At 35.8% G+C, this 18,023-nt stretch overlaps 1 protein-coding gene across 1 annotated transcript; it reads right to left on the reverse strand.

Moving 5' to 3' along the window:
* Positions 1–404: 404 nt before the first annotated feature.
* On the reverse strand, positions 405–17,361 carry LOC103695511 (uncharacterized). The gene is made up of 5 exons (XM_039114762.3): positions 16,972–17,361; positions 11,736–11,941; positions 9,505–9,603; positions 3,782–3,855; positions 405–909 (listed from the first exon to the last, which is right to left on the reverse strand). Exons 1-5 carry the CDS (start codon positions 17,273–17,275, stop codon positions 684–686), a joined length of 909 nt encoding a protein of 302 aa, XP_038970690.1. The 5' UTR covers positions 17,276–17,361; the 3' UTR covers positions 405–683.
* Between the last annotated feature and the right edge of the window lie 662 nt (positions 17,362–18,023).

The following is an 18,023-nucleotide window of genomic DNA, read 5'->3' on the forward strand; positions in this document are numbered from 1 at the left end:
TCCCATGCAAAGGCTGCCGCATATGAATCCTGGAGCCGGCTTTGGAAAAGCATATAACGATTAATCCAGGAGAATTCTAATCTAACATTCCTATTAGTCCTGCATCCACATTAGCAGCGGTCCAGGAGAATGTACCACAGAGGCCTTTTTTTTTTTTTTAGATAGCGATCTCTGTAAGGAGTTGAAAGCCATAGATAAAAAGATAATCCAAAATCCCCAAGGGAAGGAAATTCCATATTTTGAGGCAAAACATATTTCAGTTAAAATATAAAATACAATTTTAAAGAGATTATGTTACTTAGGACTGCTTGGCTTCAATATGCCAAAACATCTTGTGATCTCCAAAGATTACTTTCATCTTTTCAAGGAGGAACCCCAATACCAGATGCGTGGCATTCGAAAGATACCAACAATTGAGCAATATTCCATTAACAAAAAGAATATGTTCATCGGCCTTCAACATAGCAAAACTTTGTTGAAGAACTTGCATGTATAAACTGCACATAGTGCACATATTTTGAAAATTGCAAATGATTGTAATAACAGGAGTGGATGAACAAATAGCTTGGGAGAAAAAAGAGATCTCTCAATTCAGGGAATTTTGATTCAGATAAATCTACTGATTAGTGTATAAGAAATCTTAAGATGATAATAATATATATATAGCAGGCCAAACCCATCCATTAGAATAGCTCCAAGGACTCTATAACCCGTCGCGCATGGATGTGCAATGCAGTCTGCCTCTGCTCTGGGTCTAGGGTGGATCCAAATTGGCTTGCTGCCCATATTAGAGATGCGCACTTCTCACCTAAAAGCCGCCTTACATCATCATGTATGCTTCCCAAGGGAGAGTTTTCCATCCCATTTACATGCCCAATGAGTATCAGTAGGAACTCTCCGCATTTTAACCTGCAGAAGGAATAGCAATATGATGCATCCGAGCATGATTTAGGACAGAAATAGCTTTTCTGATGTTTAAGCAAGCCCTCCCCCAGGGGAAGGAAAACAGAAAAACCATAAGTATTTCAGAGAAAAAGTTTATGAAAATTTTGAATGATTGAATAGACCTAGCACTTGTGCTTCCAATGGAGCCTGGTAAATTTCTTAAGAGTGAAAAATGTTCAGCTATTTCAGAACATTAGAAGGAATCCAAGAAAACCTTTTAAATAAAGTAAAGAATAGGTTCAGACAGCCTCCTACTCGGCAACAGAATAGATAATTGGTAACTATCATCAACCATGAGAGAAATCAAGAAAATCTCTGACCAAGCATCACATGCATTTAGATTATGATTCTAGAAGACCAACTCCTGAAATAAAAACCAAAACAACAACAACAACAATAATCAGGTGAAGCTCTTTTTTTTTTTTTTTTGAAACTTTATGATCTAATATGTATGTAATGTCAGGTTAGTGAGATGCCATGGACCCTTGTATTAGCCTAAAGAGGCAATTCTGTAATTCTATCTAGAGATGATGAAAGCGAAAAGGGCAATAAAGAAATCATGATGAAAGGTATTACACTTCAATCTGACAAGCAAAACCATCCCTTTGATTATACCACACAAAAAGCAATGCTTATATATGAACATCGTTCCAAGATAATGTGCATGTGCTTAGAAGCATGAACTTCTGTATTGTGGTACTGAATTCATTCTTGCCTCCTGCAACATTGGAATTGCTTCCCTTTTAATCTCAAGAGGTTCTGTCCATGGTTCTTGAACACATCTGACAGGTAAGAAAGAAGTACCTCTAGTAATTGTTACTTGAAGTATGAAACTTCCAAAAAGTAGTATAATGTAGATGCCTTGCTAATTTACTTGCCTCACAAGAATGTCTAAAAATTGGAATAAATTCAATGCTGAGCCTAACTGAACTTGCAGCCACTCTGAAACCCCTAACATGTTGGAGACCTTGGGGTGACTAAGGTAAATATAGATCATTCGCAATTAAGATCATATGAATCCACTAATTCAGCGTCAAGACATGGCTTCTAAGAGCTTGTTAATTCATATGAGACATCCTGGTCAATGAAAGCATTGAAATTGAGCAAGACTAATAGTCTGATTAATAATAAAATGGTGAAAAATAAATGTTATGCCTGAAACCTCTCAAGATATTATGAAGAGATTTTGGCAAGATGGAGAAGTGAGACCAAAATAGGTCCAAGGAGTGAAAGGATATAAAGATCGGAGAAGGAGAGAGAGAGAAAGAGAGAGAGAGAGAGGGTGCACACAATTAAAATGGAACAAAAGAAAAACAAATGCCCAATATTGCTAAGACAACAGGCAAAAACAGAATAGACAAAGGGAAAGGTCGTGTAAGTCCATGCATAACCAATACATAAAGAAAGAAATGTGACATGAACAAAAGAGAAACAAAATGAACTATGAAGAATAGAACCAAAGGCAACCAGAATATCACTTTAAACAGAATACAGCAATATTCACCAATTGGAATGGAGAGCATCAATAACCTACCACAATCCTTTTAGATCCAATACCTAAGACTTTCGAGGGGGAGGGGAACCACAGAGCATGAGAGTTCTGCAGATTTGAGCACATTTCGACATTTAATAATTTGTCGATGACATAAGCTGGTATCAATACTAACACGAGGATTTTTAATTCTTGACACCCAATAATTGGATCAGGCACCAAACTGTGAAGCTCTTACAGGTGGCCTGATATGGACTCTGTTACCAAGACAGCTGAAGAGAAATGTCAGATTCAAAAGAATTGTACAATGCTAGCAACCATAACATGTGCAACAACATGCAGTCATCATAGTGGTGATAACACCAAATAGAATAAGAGAAACAATTTATATAAAGAGTACAGATGAAGATAGGAGTCAAGAAAAAGTACACCAGTAATGTACAATTAAAAGGGATAATAACAGTAAAAATTCTAAACTTAACTGCACTACACCAGTCTTAAATTACCCATATATGACAAAACTACCAAAGGACTCCCAATTAGGATTGATGATCCCAGGCTTCCACACATTGTTACCTAGTTTCAGTGTAAAATTTTGCTGAACTATTATACAGAGACTATTTTGATGCATATAAATTGGCATATGAATTTAGGCCACAAGCAGCTTATTGGAGAATTTCTAGAACTTACTGAAAGTCACCCTTAAAAGAATTCCAAATAGTATAAGACCAAGACGATTTATACTTTCCCATTACAAAACCTAATGATCAGGTGATTCAGATTCAATTTTACTCCTTGCACCATCTTGAGAAAACATCTACACTTTTTGTCAAATCGTACAGCTTTCACTGGTTTTGCAGATTAATAGCTCAGGTAGTGGAGAAAAGCCTAAGTATGACAAAATGGCAGAAGGCCACTTTGACCATCAAAATACTCTACCTGCACTTTTTGACTTTTAAGATGTCCAAGGGAAGACTAAAAAGTGTGGTCTAGGAGCAATTTTTACATATTGTATACAGAATTAACTTCTCCACATCTACTGGAATGCTTTAACTATTCTATATTTGACTTGAAATCTTTTCTACATCAAGTGTCTGTCCCGATCAGGAGTTCAAAACTGAGCTTTGAAAAAACATCTGCTTGATTTTCATTACCTATCAAGGTACCATGAAATACTCCAATATAATGGGGAAGAAAAAACTAAATGAGAAGAAGTTATACTTCCAAAGATAACTCCTGAAATTTTATACAAATAGAGTAAAATGAAATAACATGCTGCCTGTAACAAGTAAGAGGAAGCACAAGGAGAAAAGACAATGAAGCCCAACAAGTCAAAAAAATAACCTTATATTTTCACCTCCTTGCTCATCTTTTATGAGTTCTGTAACCTTTTCAATGCCACGGCATTCCTCAAAATCCTAAACAAAATAAAAATTATGTCAATAAGATGGGGAGAAGAAAAACATGAAAAAGCCATGCCAACAAAATCATGTATGCTGACACACATTACAGTAAATAACGTTTGACTTCTTTTTTTCTTATTGCCAACCATTAGTTCTGCACTTGTTATGCACAGTGTTTTACGTACTATATCATATTGTACCGGTCGATGCCAAGCAATACCATATAGTATAATAGGAAACCAAAATAATACAAAGGCTCAATATGGTACCATACCCACACATGGTACGGGTGCTTTTGCCGATTTACCACTTTTACCATGCATTGGTACAGGAGCATACTATGCCGTACCGTATTGGTAAGGTACCAGCATGGAACCCAGTACGGAGACATAAAATGTTGATTGTAAATATACATATATGTCTGTGGAAGATGCACCCATCCATCCATCCATTCAATCTCCTCTCCATATGAATATCTCTAAAGTATGACAACAAAGGGTTATTGATAACTTATCTTTAACAGTAGCACCATTTCAGGCCCTAGATTTTTTTTTTTTTCCAAATCAGCATATTCAAGTGAAAAAAAATTGATCAATTTCCTTTAAAAAAAAGACTAAAGAGTTATTTGCTAGAGGAATATATTTTAGAAGATATTGGTGATGAAAATTTTATATCCAAGTTTGCTATTCTTATATAGATGTAATGTTCTAAAGTAATCTATCATCAAAAATAGTGGTCTTTTTCTACTTCTTGTACCTCCTTTAAGCATTCCACACAAAAACAACCTTCTTAATATTTTGAAGTCGAGGTTTCAGATCTCGCAGTAATGCCCCTTAGCATTCAAGTATCAGTAAGGTAAGAGATTCAAAACAACCATGTATCTGCTCACAGCTCACTGGACAAGACAATACCCCCCACAACAAGGTGCACAGTATAAGGGGAGCCATGGTCATAATCATTAAAAACAGATTGAAACTGCCATGCCTCCGACCAGAGATCGCAAGCTAGAGGGTCATGGAAACCACCACATACTCATAGAAAACTCTTCCCACAAGCATGCAAGGCATGTCATCACGATATCATATAGCACACAACAAAATAAACAATCAATTAAATAAACCATGTGTTTAAATAACTAAAAATCCAAACTTTAATGTCTCAAAATTTCAATAATATTCAAGGTCTTACATCAAACTTTAAGAAACCCTAATCTAGAATGAAGAAAATCAAACTTTGCTTCTAATCACTTTCCCGAAGCAAAACCCCGTGGTAGCTTAATTTTCAAGATCTGTAAAAAAATAATAAGATATGGAATAATGAACTAGACAAACCAATAAGCAATTAATTAGATTAATCATGCAATAAAATAAATAATAATTTATAGAAAATAAGCACATGGAATTCACTAGTTCAAAACCAAATCTAGATATACAACATAATCAAAATATTATACATGAGAATCAAATCTTTCTCAAAATTTAAATTTCATTCATAATTCTAAGTTCTTTCAAAATGTTAAAATCATCTTATCAACCATGAGCTATGACCATACTTTTTCTATGGCAAGGTCATGATACCGCGCATCTTTTTACGGCAAAGTCCTTTAGGACCGCATATCTGCTTGCGGTATGCCGCGAATCTTCTTGGGACATACACCCTTTATGACTAATCAAATGCCAATATATTAGCCTCTATTGGCGGGGTCCCTAACATACTTAAGATGAGAGTCCACAACCATCTCGAATTAAAATTCTTTTGACAAATCACATTTCATATTTCGATTCAATAAGAATACATATAATCATAAGGTATCAAAATCAATCGAGCATAATCCATAATAAGATCAATACTTTCGATCAAGCATCAACATAATATTCAAAAATAAAGCATATTCAATAATAAAATACCATTTATCAAATTTATGCATCATCAATAGTATGATTCAAAATTTATTAATATAATAATCTATAAATCTAAGAAAAGTGAAGCATTACTTACCAATGCAAGAACAACTGTAGATAAATCCCACTAATTCTAAAAGCCTCCTTTGGAATCTATTATCCAAAATATAGCCATGATATAACACTCCCCCATAAGATTAAGCCCAATAATTAGAGAATAATGCGATGAAAATTAGGGATACATTCGATAATCATAAGAAAAAGGTGGAGGAATGATAGGCTGACCATGTGGCAGCGTTCGACGGCTTGAGCCGGTCTGCTCTAGGTAATCTTACCAATCAATCACAAAACAAGAATCAAAACAAGATATAGATATCACTACATGGATTAATGATAATGTACTCTAGCGATGCACATCTAGGATCAAGGTGTGGGTTGGGGCACTGTATGACCAATGAGAGGTTCAGGATCTGTTGCTAGGGTCAATCGCAAGTCATAGGGATGAGACACTCCGAGGTCCACCATCCCAAGAGAGAGTAGAAGTGAGAGAAGATGAAGAGAGAACAAAAGAAGACAATAGGAGAGAGAGTGTGAAGAAATCTCAAAATAGGGGAATTGATCGACCTTCTCTTAGGAGAGAAGGTTAGGAGAGAGGCAATGGTTCGTGCTGGTGGTGGTACTTCATGACCAATCGGCAAGAGGCTACAACCGGTAGTGGAAGGCCAGTGAGAGGCTAGAAAACAACTGAAACAAGAAAAGCTCATCACAAAACAAAGGACCATAGAATTTTTGTGTAGATTCGAGCATAACTTGCTCGTCGGTAGTTGGAACTCTGGCACCAACCATCTTCACTAAGAGATGGTTGGGGAAGGAATAAAGGCAGCTGGCTTTGCAAAATAGAATAAAAACCCGACAGTTTGCAAAACATGGGAGGTGAATCCTAAGTTACATCTGATGATTTCTCACCGGAAATCAAACCAACAGGACGCCATCGAGAAGGTAAAAGCTAGAAAAGGAAATAGCAAGTGGTGGGCGAGCTTCATACTTCATCATCGATGAGGTTAGGTCGCTGATTCTGGTGAATCTTATGAACCCAAAATAGGGCACAATGGATTGCTTCCAAAAAAAAATCAAACCACCCCCGAGGGACATCTAGGTCTCTCGTTCAGCTTTTGCAGTGACCCGGGTGGTCTATATCTCCTGGGAGCCCCTATCCCCGAGCTTCTTCAAGATGAACTTTGATGGGAGTGTGACTGATGGTGGTAGCAGGCTGGAGCTAGTTTCATGAGCAAGGATCCCAACTCTAGACTCATCACGGTCGAGGGACAGCAAATTTTGATATCTCCGTTCCTAGTGTGGAGCTGAGGGCTGCCTAGGAGGGCATTACCTTTGCAAGGCTCGTCCTGGGAGCTAACTGTATTTAGTTATTTACCTTGAAGGAGATTCGACTACGATGATCGAGTGGATCTAGGGCCAACATAGGGGTAGCGATGGACATCCACTTATGCAAGACATCCGTAGGTTGACGATGGTCTGTGGTGCTTTCCAGTCAATTCATGTATACTGAAAGGCAAACAAGGCTACTGACTGGGTCACCTCTTTTGTTGCCCAACATTCGGGTAGTATCCTTTAGGAGAGCTAAGAGACTATCCCAACCCCTTTGCGTCATCTTCTTTTTTTTGACTTTCTAGGATGTATTCATGGTAGAACAGTATGATCCACCTGGACTATCAAAAAAAAAAAAACACAAAAGAGGGAGGGACTGAGAGAAAGAGAGAGAGCTATGGGAGGTGAACGTGGGATTTAATAAATAGCAAACTCGTCGAAGGTTGAGAAGGAGATGAACTTGTCTCCGACTGGAATGGGGACTCTTCCCCCTCCCCCCATCGAATTAGGACAGATCGAATGGACCTCGTCCCAATATCAAGTCATGGGCCGCATCCAAACCAAGCCTAAGCCCGTTACAAGATTAGGCCAGCCTATGACTGGGCCTTCCAAAAACCTATCGGCCAAGAGTCCAAGTCACCAGATCACTGGTCCAACTGCCAAGTCAATCAATTGATCAGAGTTTACATTTAAAATATATTTTTAACATTTAAAAAAATATGATATATAATTAATAAAATTGAATATGCATAATAATAGATAAATTTTTTATTTTAAATGTTACTCTATGGATCATATGGTTCAATATTGTAGGTAATAACTCTGCTCACACTACAAACAGAAACTAGACCGGCCAGAGGTCTAGGTCATCAGTTTTCCGATCTAACCAGCCAACTGATCCAGGTTTAATAACTATGACCAAGGTTGCTATAATATAGCATAGTAAGGTTGAGTTTTTAAGCCTTGTCCAAAATACAAATAAAGCATTAGCAAAGAATCTTAAAGAGGTTCCCATGATATTCTCAACATGTGGATATTTAAGCCAAAATTATTCAAGCACATATAGCCAACAATCATACGTAAGAACAACAATATTATAAAGGATAGCAAATCTAACCCAATGACACCAAGACGTATGATGGTGGCCAATAATGACCTCCACCAAGAAGTGGCCAAAGCCTCAAAAGCCTTTCAGAAAACAAGCTTAACCTTGTTAATTACTGGATCACATAATAGCATAACTCAAATTTAAACTGAAATACTTACATATTCACCTGTACAATAATAGGGTGGCAGCTACATTTCCCCAAAAAAATGTTAGTTTTGCATTGTTTGACATCAAAACACGAATTTGCACTATATGATGCACTAGTATAAGTGCCACAAAACACCAAAGTACTATAGTTCAAAAAGGGGAACACTCCTCCCCAAAAATTCAAGACATCTGATTTATGATCATTCCTCCAAAAGAAGATACATCCAAAACCATTAACTGAAGCAACGGAATTAGGATCCAACTTAAGCCCCAGTATCTTATGAATCTTACAGATCAATTTGCAAGATCCATCATTTTCCTTCAAAGTCGACCACAGTGAGCATAGTTGCAATGGTTAATATATCTTATACTAGTACGTTATTCAAGTGCTAAAGTTGTTTGACATAATAAATTTGGTTAACATAAGCACCAGAGGTTTTGAACTAGAGGCGTCAAGTATCAAGAGTTATATCGTCAACTTGAACCTGGATATTCAACAATGTTGGCAGGTATGCTTTATTTGAGGAAATTATTTTTTATATTCAACCAGCTGATGCTACACATTAGGTTTTAAATTCAATAATCATGTCTACATCAGATGACACTTGGGATAGTGTGAGAGTCTTACTATGTACTATGCCTCAGCATGCAAATGTGTGACCTATCAATATCTGTACATGAGGAAAGATTAGATAAACTTATTTTTATCTATTTCTGATACTTTCTATGCATGTATAATGATAAAGAAATTATATTAAATTGTTAAGAAATGCGCATCATAAACCATGAACCCACTTGGGTTTGCATTGCTATAATAGACATTCTTAAAGGCGAGGAGGAAAATGTTCAACCATAATGATGGCTCTAAACCAGAATTAATATCATGACAAAGAAATATATCGTAAAATTAACATTACTTGTCTCAATTCTCAATATAATGCCAGATATCACTGAATCATAGAGAACCAATTAAAACACAATGGTACTAATGATACTGAGGGATATCAACCAGTACTGAAACTCTACAATGTATAATATCCTTATGTATTTTCTACTGAGCTAATGAAGTTGTTGCATGTTATGTATTTCACAGCAAGGAAAAGATACAGAAAAATACCATACCATCTGGTTGGATGAACAATCCAACATTAATGCTAATAGGGCATCCAAGCATGCCTCTTGCTCAAGCACTCCTCGAGTGGACAACAAATTTATGAGTACCTGCATCAACAAAGCTAATTTCAGCCTCATATTAGCTACATGATATAACTTAAATTTATAGCATCTTCAGGAACATCATCAATCAGAAGATATTAATACGAAGAAAAATAAACAAATAAATACAAGCATCTGCTACTCAATTTGCTAATTCCAGAATTCATAATATCAACAAAGAAAAAATCTTCTTTATAACTAACAAGGAAGCATGATGAAAGCACATAAACATGTAGAGAAGCTATACCATGCTCCACTAGGACAATAAATAAAAACATGTTGGTTACTGTGCATAAACCAATCAACGGATTTAGTTACAGACCTGAGATATGTGATACAAAACCAAGTTCACCATTGATCTTTTTTTCACAATTATTTCCAATAAATTCCAAAGAAAATCAGTATATCATTTATAGTCAATCAAATTATTGCAAGCATCAAATTAGAAAACATTTCTAGGTAAACAGAATCTTTTGGAAGAACACTGCAATTGCACTGATTATTAAGCAAGGTTCCTGAATATTAGATGGGAGGACGATACAATGCAGCTGGTTGTTTCTAGGTATGAACATGCCCTTCAATTAATCTGATTGCAAGTTTATTTCAAAGTTAATAAGTATCCAAGTCCAAATTTTATGCTTTCTTCATGACGAAAAAATATGATGGATAAAAAACAGAACAGAAAGAAATAATGACAAATAAGACAACTTTATAGTAAGAACAAACATGTCTCAGATAAGCTAACTAATAGCAGTGGCATAACAACTTTAAGCGAACATATGTCAGTAAGAGTTTTTTTTTGTTAAAAAAGACAGACTAGGAAAAGTGCAATGAATCTGAGATAGAAAAAACAGCAGTCAAAAGATTAAGAAGTTAGAACATTTGTCAAAAGCATTCCTCATGAAATGAAACCACAAGAAGCATACACCATCTAATTCAAATATTTTGCCAAATAATTTTTTGATTGTGTACTGTAAGTGGTAATCATGCAATGGTTTATGAGGTCTTGTTTGGGATTGCTGTTGGTAGTAGAGCTTGTGTCATAAGAGCTTTTGGAAATAAAGCTTTTAGCAAAAAATCTGTTTGCTATTTGATAACTACATTTCTAAAGTGCTGTTGAACTTCAATATCTGCTTAGTAACCGAACTAAGAAAGTATTTCTAGTATGGAGAATTGTTATTATAAAATATTCTTAATTTACAAATTATTTATTTTAAATAGTATAATATTAAAATTGTATAATATTATAATATAATATATAGTATAATATTATAAGAATATAATAGTGTTATACTATTAAAATATGATATTTGTGGCATAATAATGATAGTAACGTAGCCCTGTCATAATATTAGTATAATATAATATAATATAATGTAATATAATATAATATAATATAATATAATGTAATATAATATTATAATATATTATATTATAGTATATAATATATTATGTAATGCATAATATAGTATAATGTGTAGTATTATACTACAATATTATTTTTAAATTAACATATAGTGTAAAGTTTAGGGGTACTTTGGTCACATAATAGCTTCCCAACATGCTTTGAAAAGCACTTTTTGGGGAAGCTCCAAATTAGAGCTTTTGCAAGCAGAGATTTTTAGGTTCTAGGAGGACAAGAAAGTCGTTTCAGGATTTTTGCTAAACACCCATATATTGTCTAGAAGTGCATTTTGGGTTCCAGAAAGTGCTTTTGGCTTCTCCAAAAGCAATCCCAAACGAGGCCTAAGAAATACCTCCATAGCAAAAATAGCCAATGATAAATCTTATGCTAGATGCTCAAGTGCATAAAGTTGCCAATAGTTATCATGATACATGTTCTAACTGATTAAATTTTATGTGATATTTCTGTCAAATATTCATACAATATAAGATTATCAATGTAGCATGTATTATTGAGGGTGAGCCTGGGGGTAAGGCTATGTACATTTGACCTTCCCCAAACCTTGCAATAGCGGGAGCCTTGCACATTGGCCTGCCCTTTTTAATGTAGCACATTATTAACTGAATCATCAAATATTCCACAATGCAATCATGAAGAGATTAAAAAAATATTGAAGACTTCCAACTCAATGACAGGGAAAAAAATACTATGCTTGTAAGAGTATGATCTGTACCTTAATTGCCTTGTGTTTGTAGGCCAAAGATGCACTCCCACTATGGAGGAGACAACAACCTTCCAAAACCCTAAGAGCAAGGGCAACTTCCGAGTCTGTTGCAGGACCAATTATCTTCACAGGCTCCACTCCAAATATATGGTCCAAAGTCACAACAGGACTGTCTTTGGTTTGCCGCAAAGTATTCTGAAATAGAATAGGAATTACTGTTACAAAACATAATATCCTGTGTCAGTCAAACAGCACCTGGGAAAGATATCATATGCATAAATAATGAATAAAATTAGACATATAACATATTGCATCATTCTTAAGAAATTGCCTAATTACAAGCCCCATTATATGCATGGTCGTGTAATGAATGTTATGAATAACTCCACTCATTCCCAATAACTAATATTGTTTGCATTGTTCATATAAGCTACTTATATGCTGTCACATTTTAAAAATGCAAGTATCATTCATCATAGAGAAACCAGGTCATGCCGATAAGGTTCAAGTTAGAGAAACATCAGCCTGCTTCTTTTTGGCCACTTGCTCCTTTGGAGGTTGAATTTGCTAAAAATCAACCAATATGCAACTATTTAAGCCGAGAACAACATCAATTGTCATACAAGTATTAGACATCAACAATGACAGATCTAAAAAGTTCAAATATATACACCATATGTATCCTCCTAACAATCATATCATGTCTTAACAGAAATTTATACAATTGTTTTAGGGCTGAAATTGGATCGGATACGGATCGGATACTAACATATTCATATCCATATTTATTTTGTTTGATGAATACAGATACGGATACGGATGTTAGTCGGACGCAAAAATCTATATTCATATTTATTTTAAACAGATACAAATACCAATTGGATACCAAAATTATGGATATAAATACGAATATAAATCGGATAATTAAACTTTATGACCATAGAATTAAAGATATTTTAAATGGATGATAAATCAAGTTAATAGCATGTTAATATGGTCATTTGTTTTTCTTAAAAATTCATAAATACCGTATAAAATTAAATAGGTTTACAAATGGAATCGAATATTCAGATACGGATTGGATAATTGTTTATCCATATCCATTTTTCTTTGACGGATTTGGATATGGATATGGATATTAGTCGGATGCTCAAATTTCTATCCATATCCGGATAGATTCGAATATGAAAACAAATCCAGACGGATATTATTCGATCCACTTTCACCGCTAAATTGTTTATTTAGTTTAAAATTTATTTTGGTGCTGGCTTTACTAATCCTACTTTACAATCCATTCTAAATTTTTGCTTCATCCTAAAATACCATAAGCATCGATAACTCTCTCGTCTTAAGTTTAAAAAATAGACCAAATAATCATGCACATCTAGGAAGGATAGATGTTTTAAATTGTGTGTTGTCTTTGTATCGAACAGGTATTAGATATTGATACTTGTCTGGTGCTTCTAGGATATGAGTTCGATACTTGTGTATCCTACTTTTCAAAATCAAGTAAGTGCTCCAGATACTTCTCAGATATGCTCAAGATACTTCCTCGATACCTACCAGGATGAGGGGAGGGCATCTTCCTTCTTTTTTTAATGAATGTTAATTTTTAATGATGAATGATTAATTTTGGAGATTTTTATATTGATATTACAGTATAGAATATGGATTGGGGTATACCAGTTTGAATGATGACTAAATGATAAGTTTGTGGAAGTTGATGTTATTGTATAGAATATGGAATGTTATTTTGACCATTCCCTGTGCTTTACGAATGCTTATTTACATACATATGTAATATATGTATGTATGTGTGAGTGTATATTCATTGATGTGTCATAGTCATATCATATCTTATCTTTTCAAGATTTGGTGTATCAACTTGTCCATATCTTGTCATACCCACATCCGGTATCAGTCTCCATGCATATAGATGTAGATAAACTACTAAGCAAGATTGGTTGTATCAGTACTGGATGTTGTATCGGTTGTCCAGTTGTATAGTATGGCACAGTATTGGTACCATGCCATTTCAATTCGTTTCAGACCTATTTTTTAAAAAAATTTGAACTGAAGTCAGCATACAGTTTGTTGATTTCGGTTCAAAATTCCAAAATAAAAGAAAAAAGAAAAGGAGAGGGAGAAGGGGACATAAACAGGGGGAGGGGGAGGAGAGGGAGGGAGGGAGGAGAGAGAGGGAATACCAAAAGGGAAGATGTCGGAGTACCTTAGCCCGGAGTCCCTCCAGATGCGATCAAAAGAGAGAGAGAGAGAGAGAGGGGATGTCGAAGAGGAGGTACGGCTGAGCACCTCTGCTTGAAGCCCTTTCGAATGCGGTCGAAAGATAGAGAGGAAGAGTCAAGGAGAGAGAGAGGAACCAACCTTCTCTAGCGTTGATAGCGTTCAAGAGATGGAAATCGAGAGGTCCTAGGGTTCCATCAGGGAGAACCTTCTAGAGAGGCATCAAGGGTTTTGAGAGAGACATCAAGCGCTTTGAGAGAGGACGATTGGAAAATTAAATAGGCCAAATCAACTCGACGAGCTAAACCGTTTCAGGCCTGCATCGGTCTGGTTTGGTATGGGCCGAACTGCCTAATTTGGGTTGATTTGGCAGACCTTGCTACCAAGTATGTTAGATGTAGCAAATGGATTCTTAAGCCAATGAGATATTTGTTCGTTAGCACCCTTCTTCTCAACATGTTCACCAAGGAGAGGTTGATTGTTTGAATCCTCACAAATTTGGATAATGGCACGTCTAGAAAGCACAGATACTTCAGATTACATGCCATCTCCATATTAGATAATTATATTCATCAAATATATTTAGCGTCATGTTGTTTTAAATATCCCATTTTTCACAATCAAAAAAGGGTTCCTATGCTCTCTTAAGATGCCACCCCAATAACTTTAGCTATGTGAGGGAAGGCTCTTTTTGTGAATGATGACCATTTAACGATGAAAAATTCATTTTGGAGTTTGTGATGCCGATATTGTTGCATGAAGTATGGGTGGCAGTTTATGGATTAGAAAAAAAACTATGCGTTGGATTTTGTGCATGTTGATTTATTATATAACATATGGACTATGTTATTTCATAACTAACTATATAGTTGCATTTTTTACACATATGTAAAAGATATACTTCTTCATTGACATATCATATCCATATTGCAACCCATCTTTCAAGATTTGTGATATTAGCATATCCATAACATGTCAATTTTGTATCTTACATCCATGCTCCATGCTTCAAGGTGGTAACCCCGCCATCAGGTTTCTTAAAAAAACTTAACTAACTCAACATTTCTTTTTGTAACATCACCTATTTGATCTAACATACTGTTAGTATGGTTTAATTATGTGATCGACTTCTCTAAACGGTGCAGTATGCATGTTTAAAACATGTTTATGAACCAATGGAGAAGGTCTTCTTGGTAGGTCATAAAATGCTAAATGTATTTGGATGGCCCCAAATAAATTTAGTTATCAAAGTCAGTCCCTTTCTCACTAAAAACCGTATAGTTATAATCCTTTTCTTTAAAAAAAATGTCTTACGATACCATAGAGCTTAGTCTGCAGTTTTCTTCAGGATCTGTCATGCATCTTTTTATGTTAGTTATGCCTAGTGTCACTACAATATGGTATCATGACATATTGTGTTAACCGTAAACAATATGGGCACGACACATGATACTTCAATTTTTGGTGGAACTAGATGAGACTAATAAATCAAAATGCGCATCAATATAATTGTTTGCTAATGAGCTATATACTCTCTCAAAATGATATTTCAATCTTCTTCCTCTCGTATATTCTTTATGGGGCAATTGCAAGGTTCGTTTCGTAAAGGCCATGGACAAATCTCTCCTAGACATGAGTGAGAATGATGGAGAACTGATAAGTGGAAACTAGGGAGCAAGGAGTCCCTTCATGTTTTCCATTTTGTTCAATAACCTAGAGTCTGTGGATAATGCAGTATATGGGTGGTAGGTTTCTCCAACAATTGTATTTCTATGCTGAAGTTGCAATTTGATTGGAAAATAGTGGGATTATGTGGTGTTGCATCATTAGCTTTCTTTTCTGGTCATTTTTTTGTTTGAATGGATTTCTTTGTTTGTAAATTAGGAAATTCCAGTCCAACTATGGTTCTTTTTCTTCCACGTTTCATCTATATCAACTAATATATGTTAAGATATTATTTTCTTAGTAAAGTTGACTTTATGCACTATGGGTCCAATGGGCTGTGTGCCAACAGACATTTCTAACCAATTAACCAGCAAGGATATGATTCAAGCTGAATCTAACTTGACTTTTAAAGCTAAATGACCCACTTGCTGCTGCCAATCCATCCATCATGGCTCCAATACCATGTTTGCCTTTAGCACTTGATGCGCCAACCTTTCTTTTACGTGAGAGAACAGCATACAATGAACACCAAAGATCCTATTGTTTTTATTGATACATAATTTCTTCTCAAACTAGGACACATAATAATAAAACTACTCAGGATCTATATATCTAAATGAAAAAATAGGGGGACTTCTTCTAAAAGAGGGGAGAAATACTCTCGTTTTTGTCTCATGAGAAAGAACAAGTCAGAAAGTTCCACATTTTAAACCCCAATAATCCTTCATCCTCTCTATTTCTTTTTGCACAAAGTCACATGTCACTTCTTGATTATATTCTGAAATCAGTAAGAGTTCTTTCTTCAAGTATGTAAAGGTGAAAGGTTGAAAGAATTTGCTTGATGTTCCCATGCATAATTGCACAGGAGAGCACATTAGTATCTCCTAAGTTAACAACATCAATTCTCCTTCATCTTGTAATAACTAATGGCTTCATCGACTCCATCCATATCCAAAATGATACAACTTTGAGATCCAAACTCTCACACATTACCTTCATGCAACGTCACTCCAACTTCTTCCCATCATCACTCCTCAATCTGTGACTACCTTCACCCTCCTGATCCATGCCATGATCTTTAATTCTTCTCCATCTCTTGACATCCAAGTCACCATACATGACCATGTTAGAACCAATTGACTCCACAATTGTTACATAGACAATTTCAACCCCTCTCAATCCTCTACAGTAGAACGTATCACAAATCATTGTTACATAATATAGAAACTAATCAAAGAGAATCAAAAGAGAAAAGGAACCAAAGATTGAAACCCTAGACTTGCGCACACAAAAGGAGAGAGACTGATAAAGATAGGGAGATTGAAAAAGAGAAGACCTTGCAGCTCGGGAAAGGTTTGGGAGTGGCGGAAGAGGCGGATGGAGGCGTCGGAGTCGCCGACGGATCGGAGGAATTTGAGGAGATTCCGGAGGCCTCGGGTCCGGAGGAAGGAGAAGTCGGCCATGGCGTCCCGGAGGCCGGAGCGCAGGGCCAGCGTCACCTCCCGGTACATCCGCCGCCTGTTGAGGGAGGCGACCAGCTCCCCTACCTCCCCATCCCCTGGCGGCGGATACGGCGGCGGAAGACCCGACCCCGACGCCTCCTCGCGGCCGCGGCCCGCCGGCTCCTTCTTCAGGTTCATGGCGTTGGCCAGCTACGCGAGCGTCCGGCTCCGCCGTCGGTGCCTTTTAGCTTCAGAATTGGGAATTTTGCTTTTTTGACTAACTTTTGTTATTTTCCGTTTGCTGAAACAGGGGCCCACATTTTATTGGGGTAATTAAGGGTCCACCTATTTTTTTTGGTAATTAAAGGCCCACCTTGTCAAATTTACGGATGCTTATATGTTCTCTAATCCAAGTTGCAGGTCATTCTATAATCCTTTTGTTGTATTATTTGGATGGTAATTAGGGATAAGCAATCAAACACATGAATCATTTCGAAAGAGAAAAGCCTTAATTCCTCTCGCCGATAGCCACTCGATAGACTTATATAACACGTATAAGGGATTATCTGCAGATGTTATCATGAGGAAGCTACACTTTTATGGTGTTTATTCTTCCTTATCTTTTATTCTACAGCTTTGAGTAATCTATTATCTATTTTATATAATTAAAATAAAAGCCCAGTTTATATTGTGCTCTACATTTGCCACATGAATATCCATGAAATTATTAATATTATCTTTATTTTAGATAAATAGATCTCTCATATTTAATCCATTTTAGTATCTATTCTATTACCTATTATATCTATTCTATAAATCTAAATGCTCGCACAATTTATACTAAGCTCTTCATTTGCCATGTCTATATTAATAATATCATTAATATATTTTTTTTATTTTTAGATGATAAATAATATTCTTTATATATATATGTTCTATTTTATTA

This window comes from Phoenix dactylifera, chromosome 16, assembly GCF_051530095.1.
Source record: "Phoenix dactylifera cultivar Ajwa chromosome 16, Ajwa_hap1_PhDact_Kaust_v1.1, whole genome shotgun sequence".
NCBI lineage: Eukaryota > Viridiplantae > Streptophyta > Magnoliopsida > Arecales > Arecaceae > Phoenix > Phoenix dactylifera.

Coding starts and splice junctions, on each gene's coding strand:
- LOC103695511 (XM_039114762.3), bottom strand. CDS start 17,275: ATGAACCTGAAGAAGGAGCCGGCGGGCCGCGGCCGCGAGGAGGCGTCG. Junction 9,604..11,735: donor ACAAACACAAGGCAATTAAG/GTACAGATCATA, acceptor TTGTTGATGCAG/GTACTCATAAATTTGTTGTC. Junction 910..3,781: donor CAAGGAGGTGAAAATATAAG/GTTATTTTTTTG, acceptor TTCCTTCTGCAG/GTTAAAATGCGGAGAGTTCC.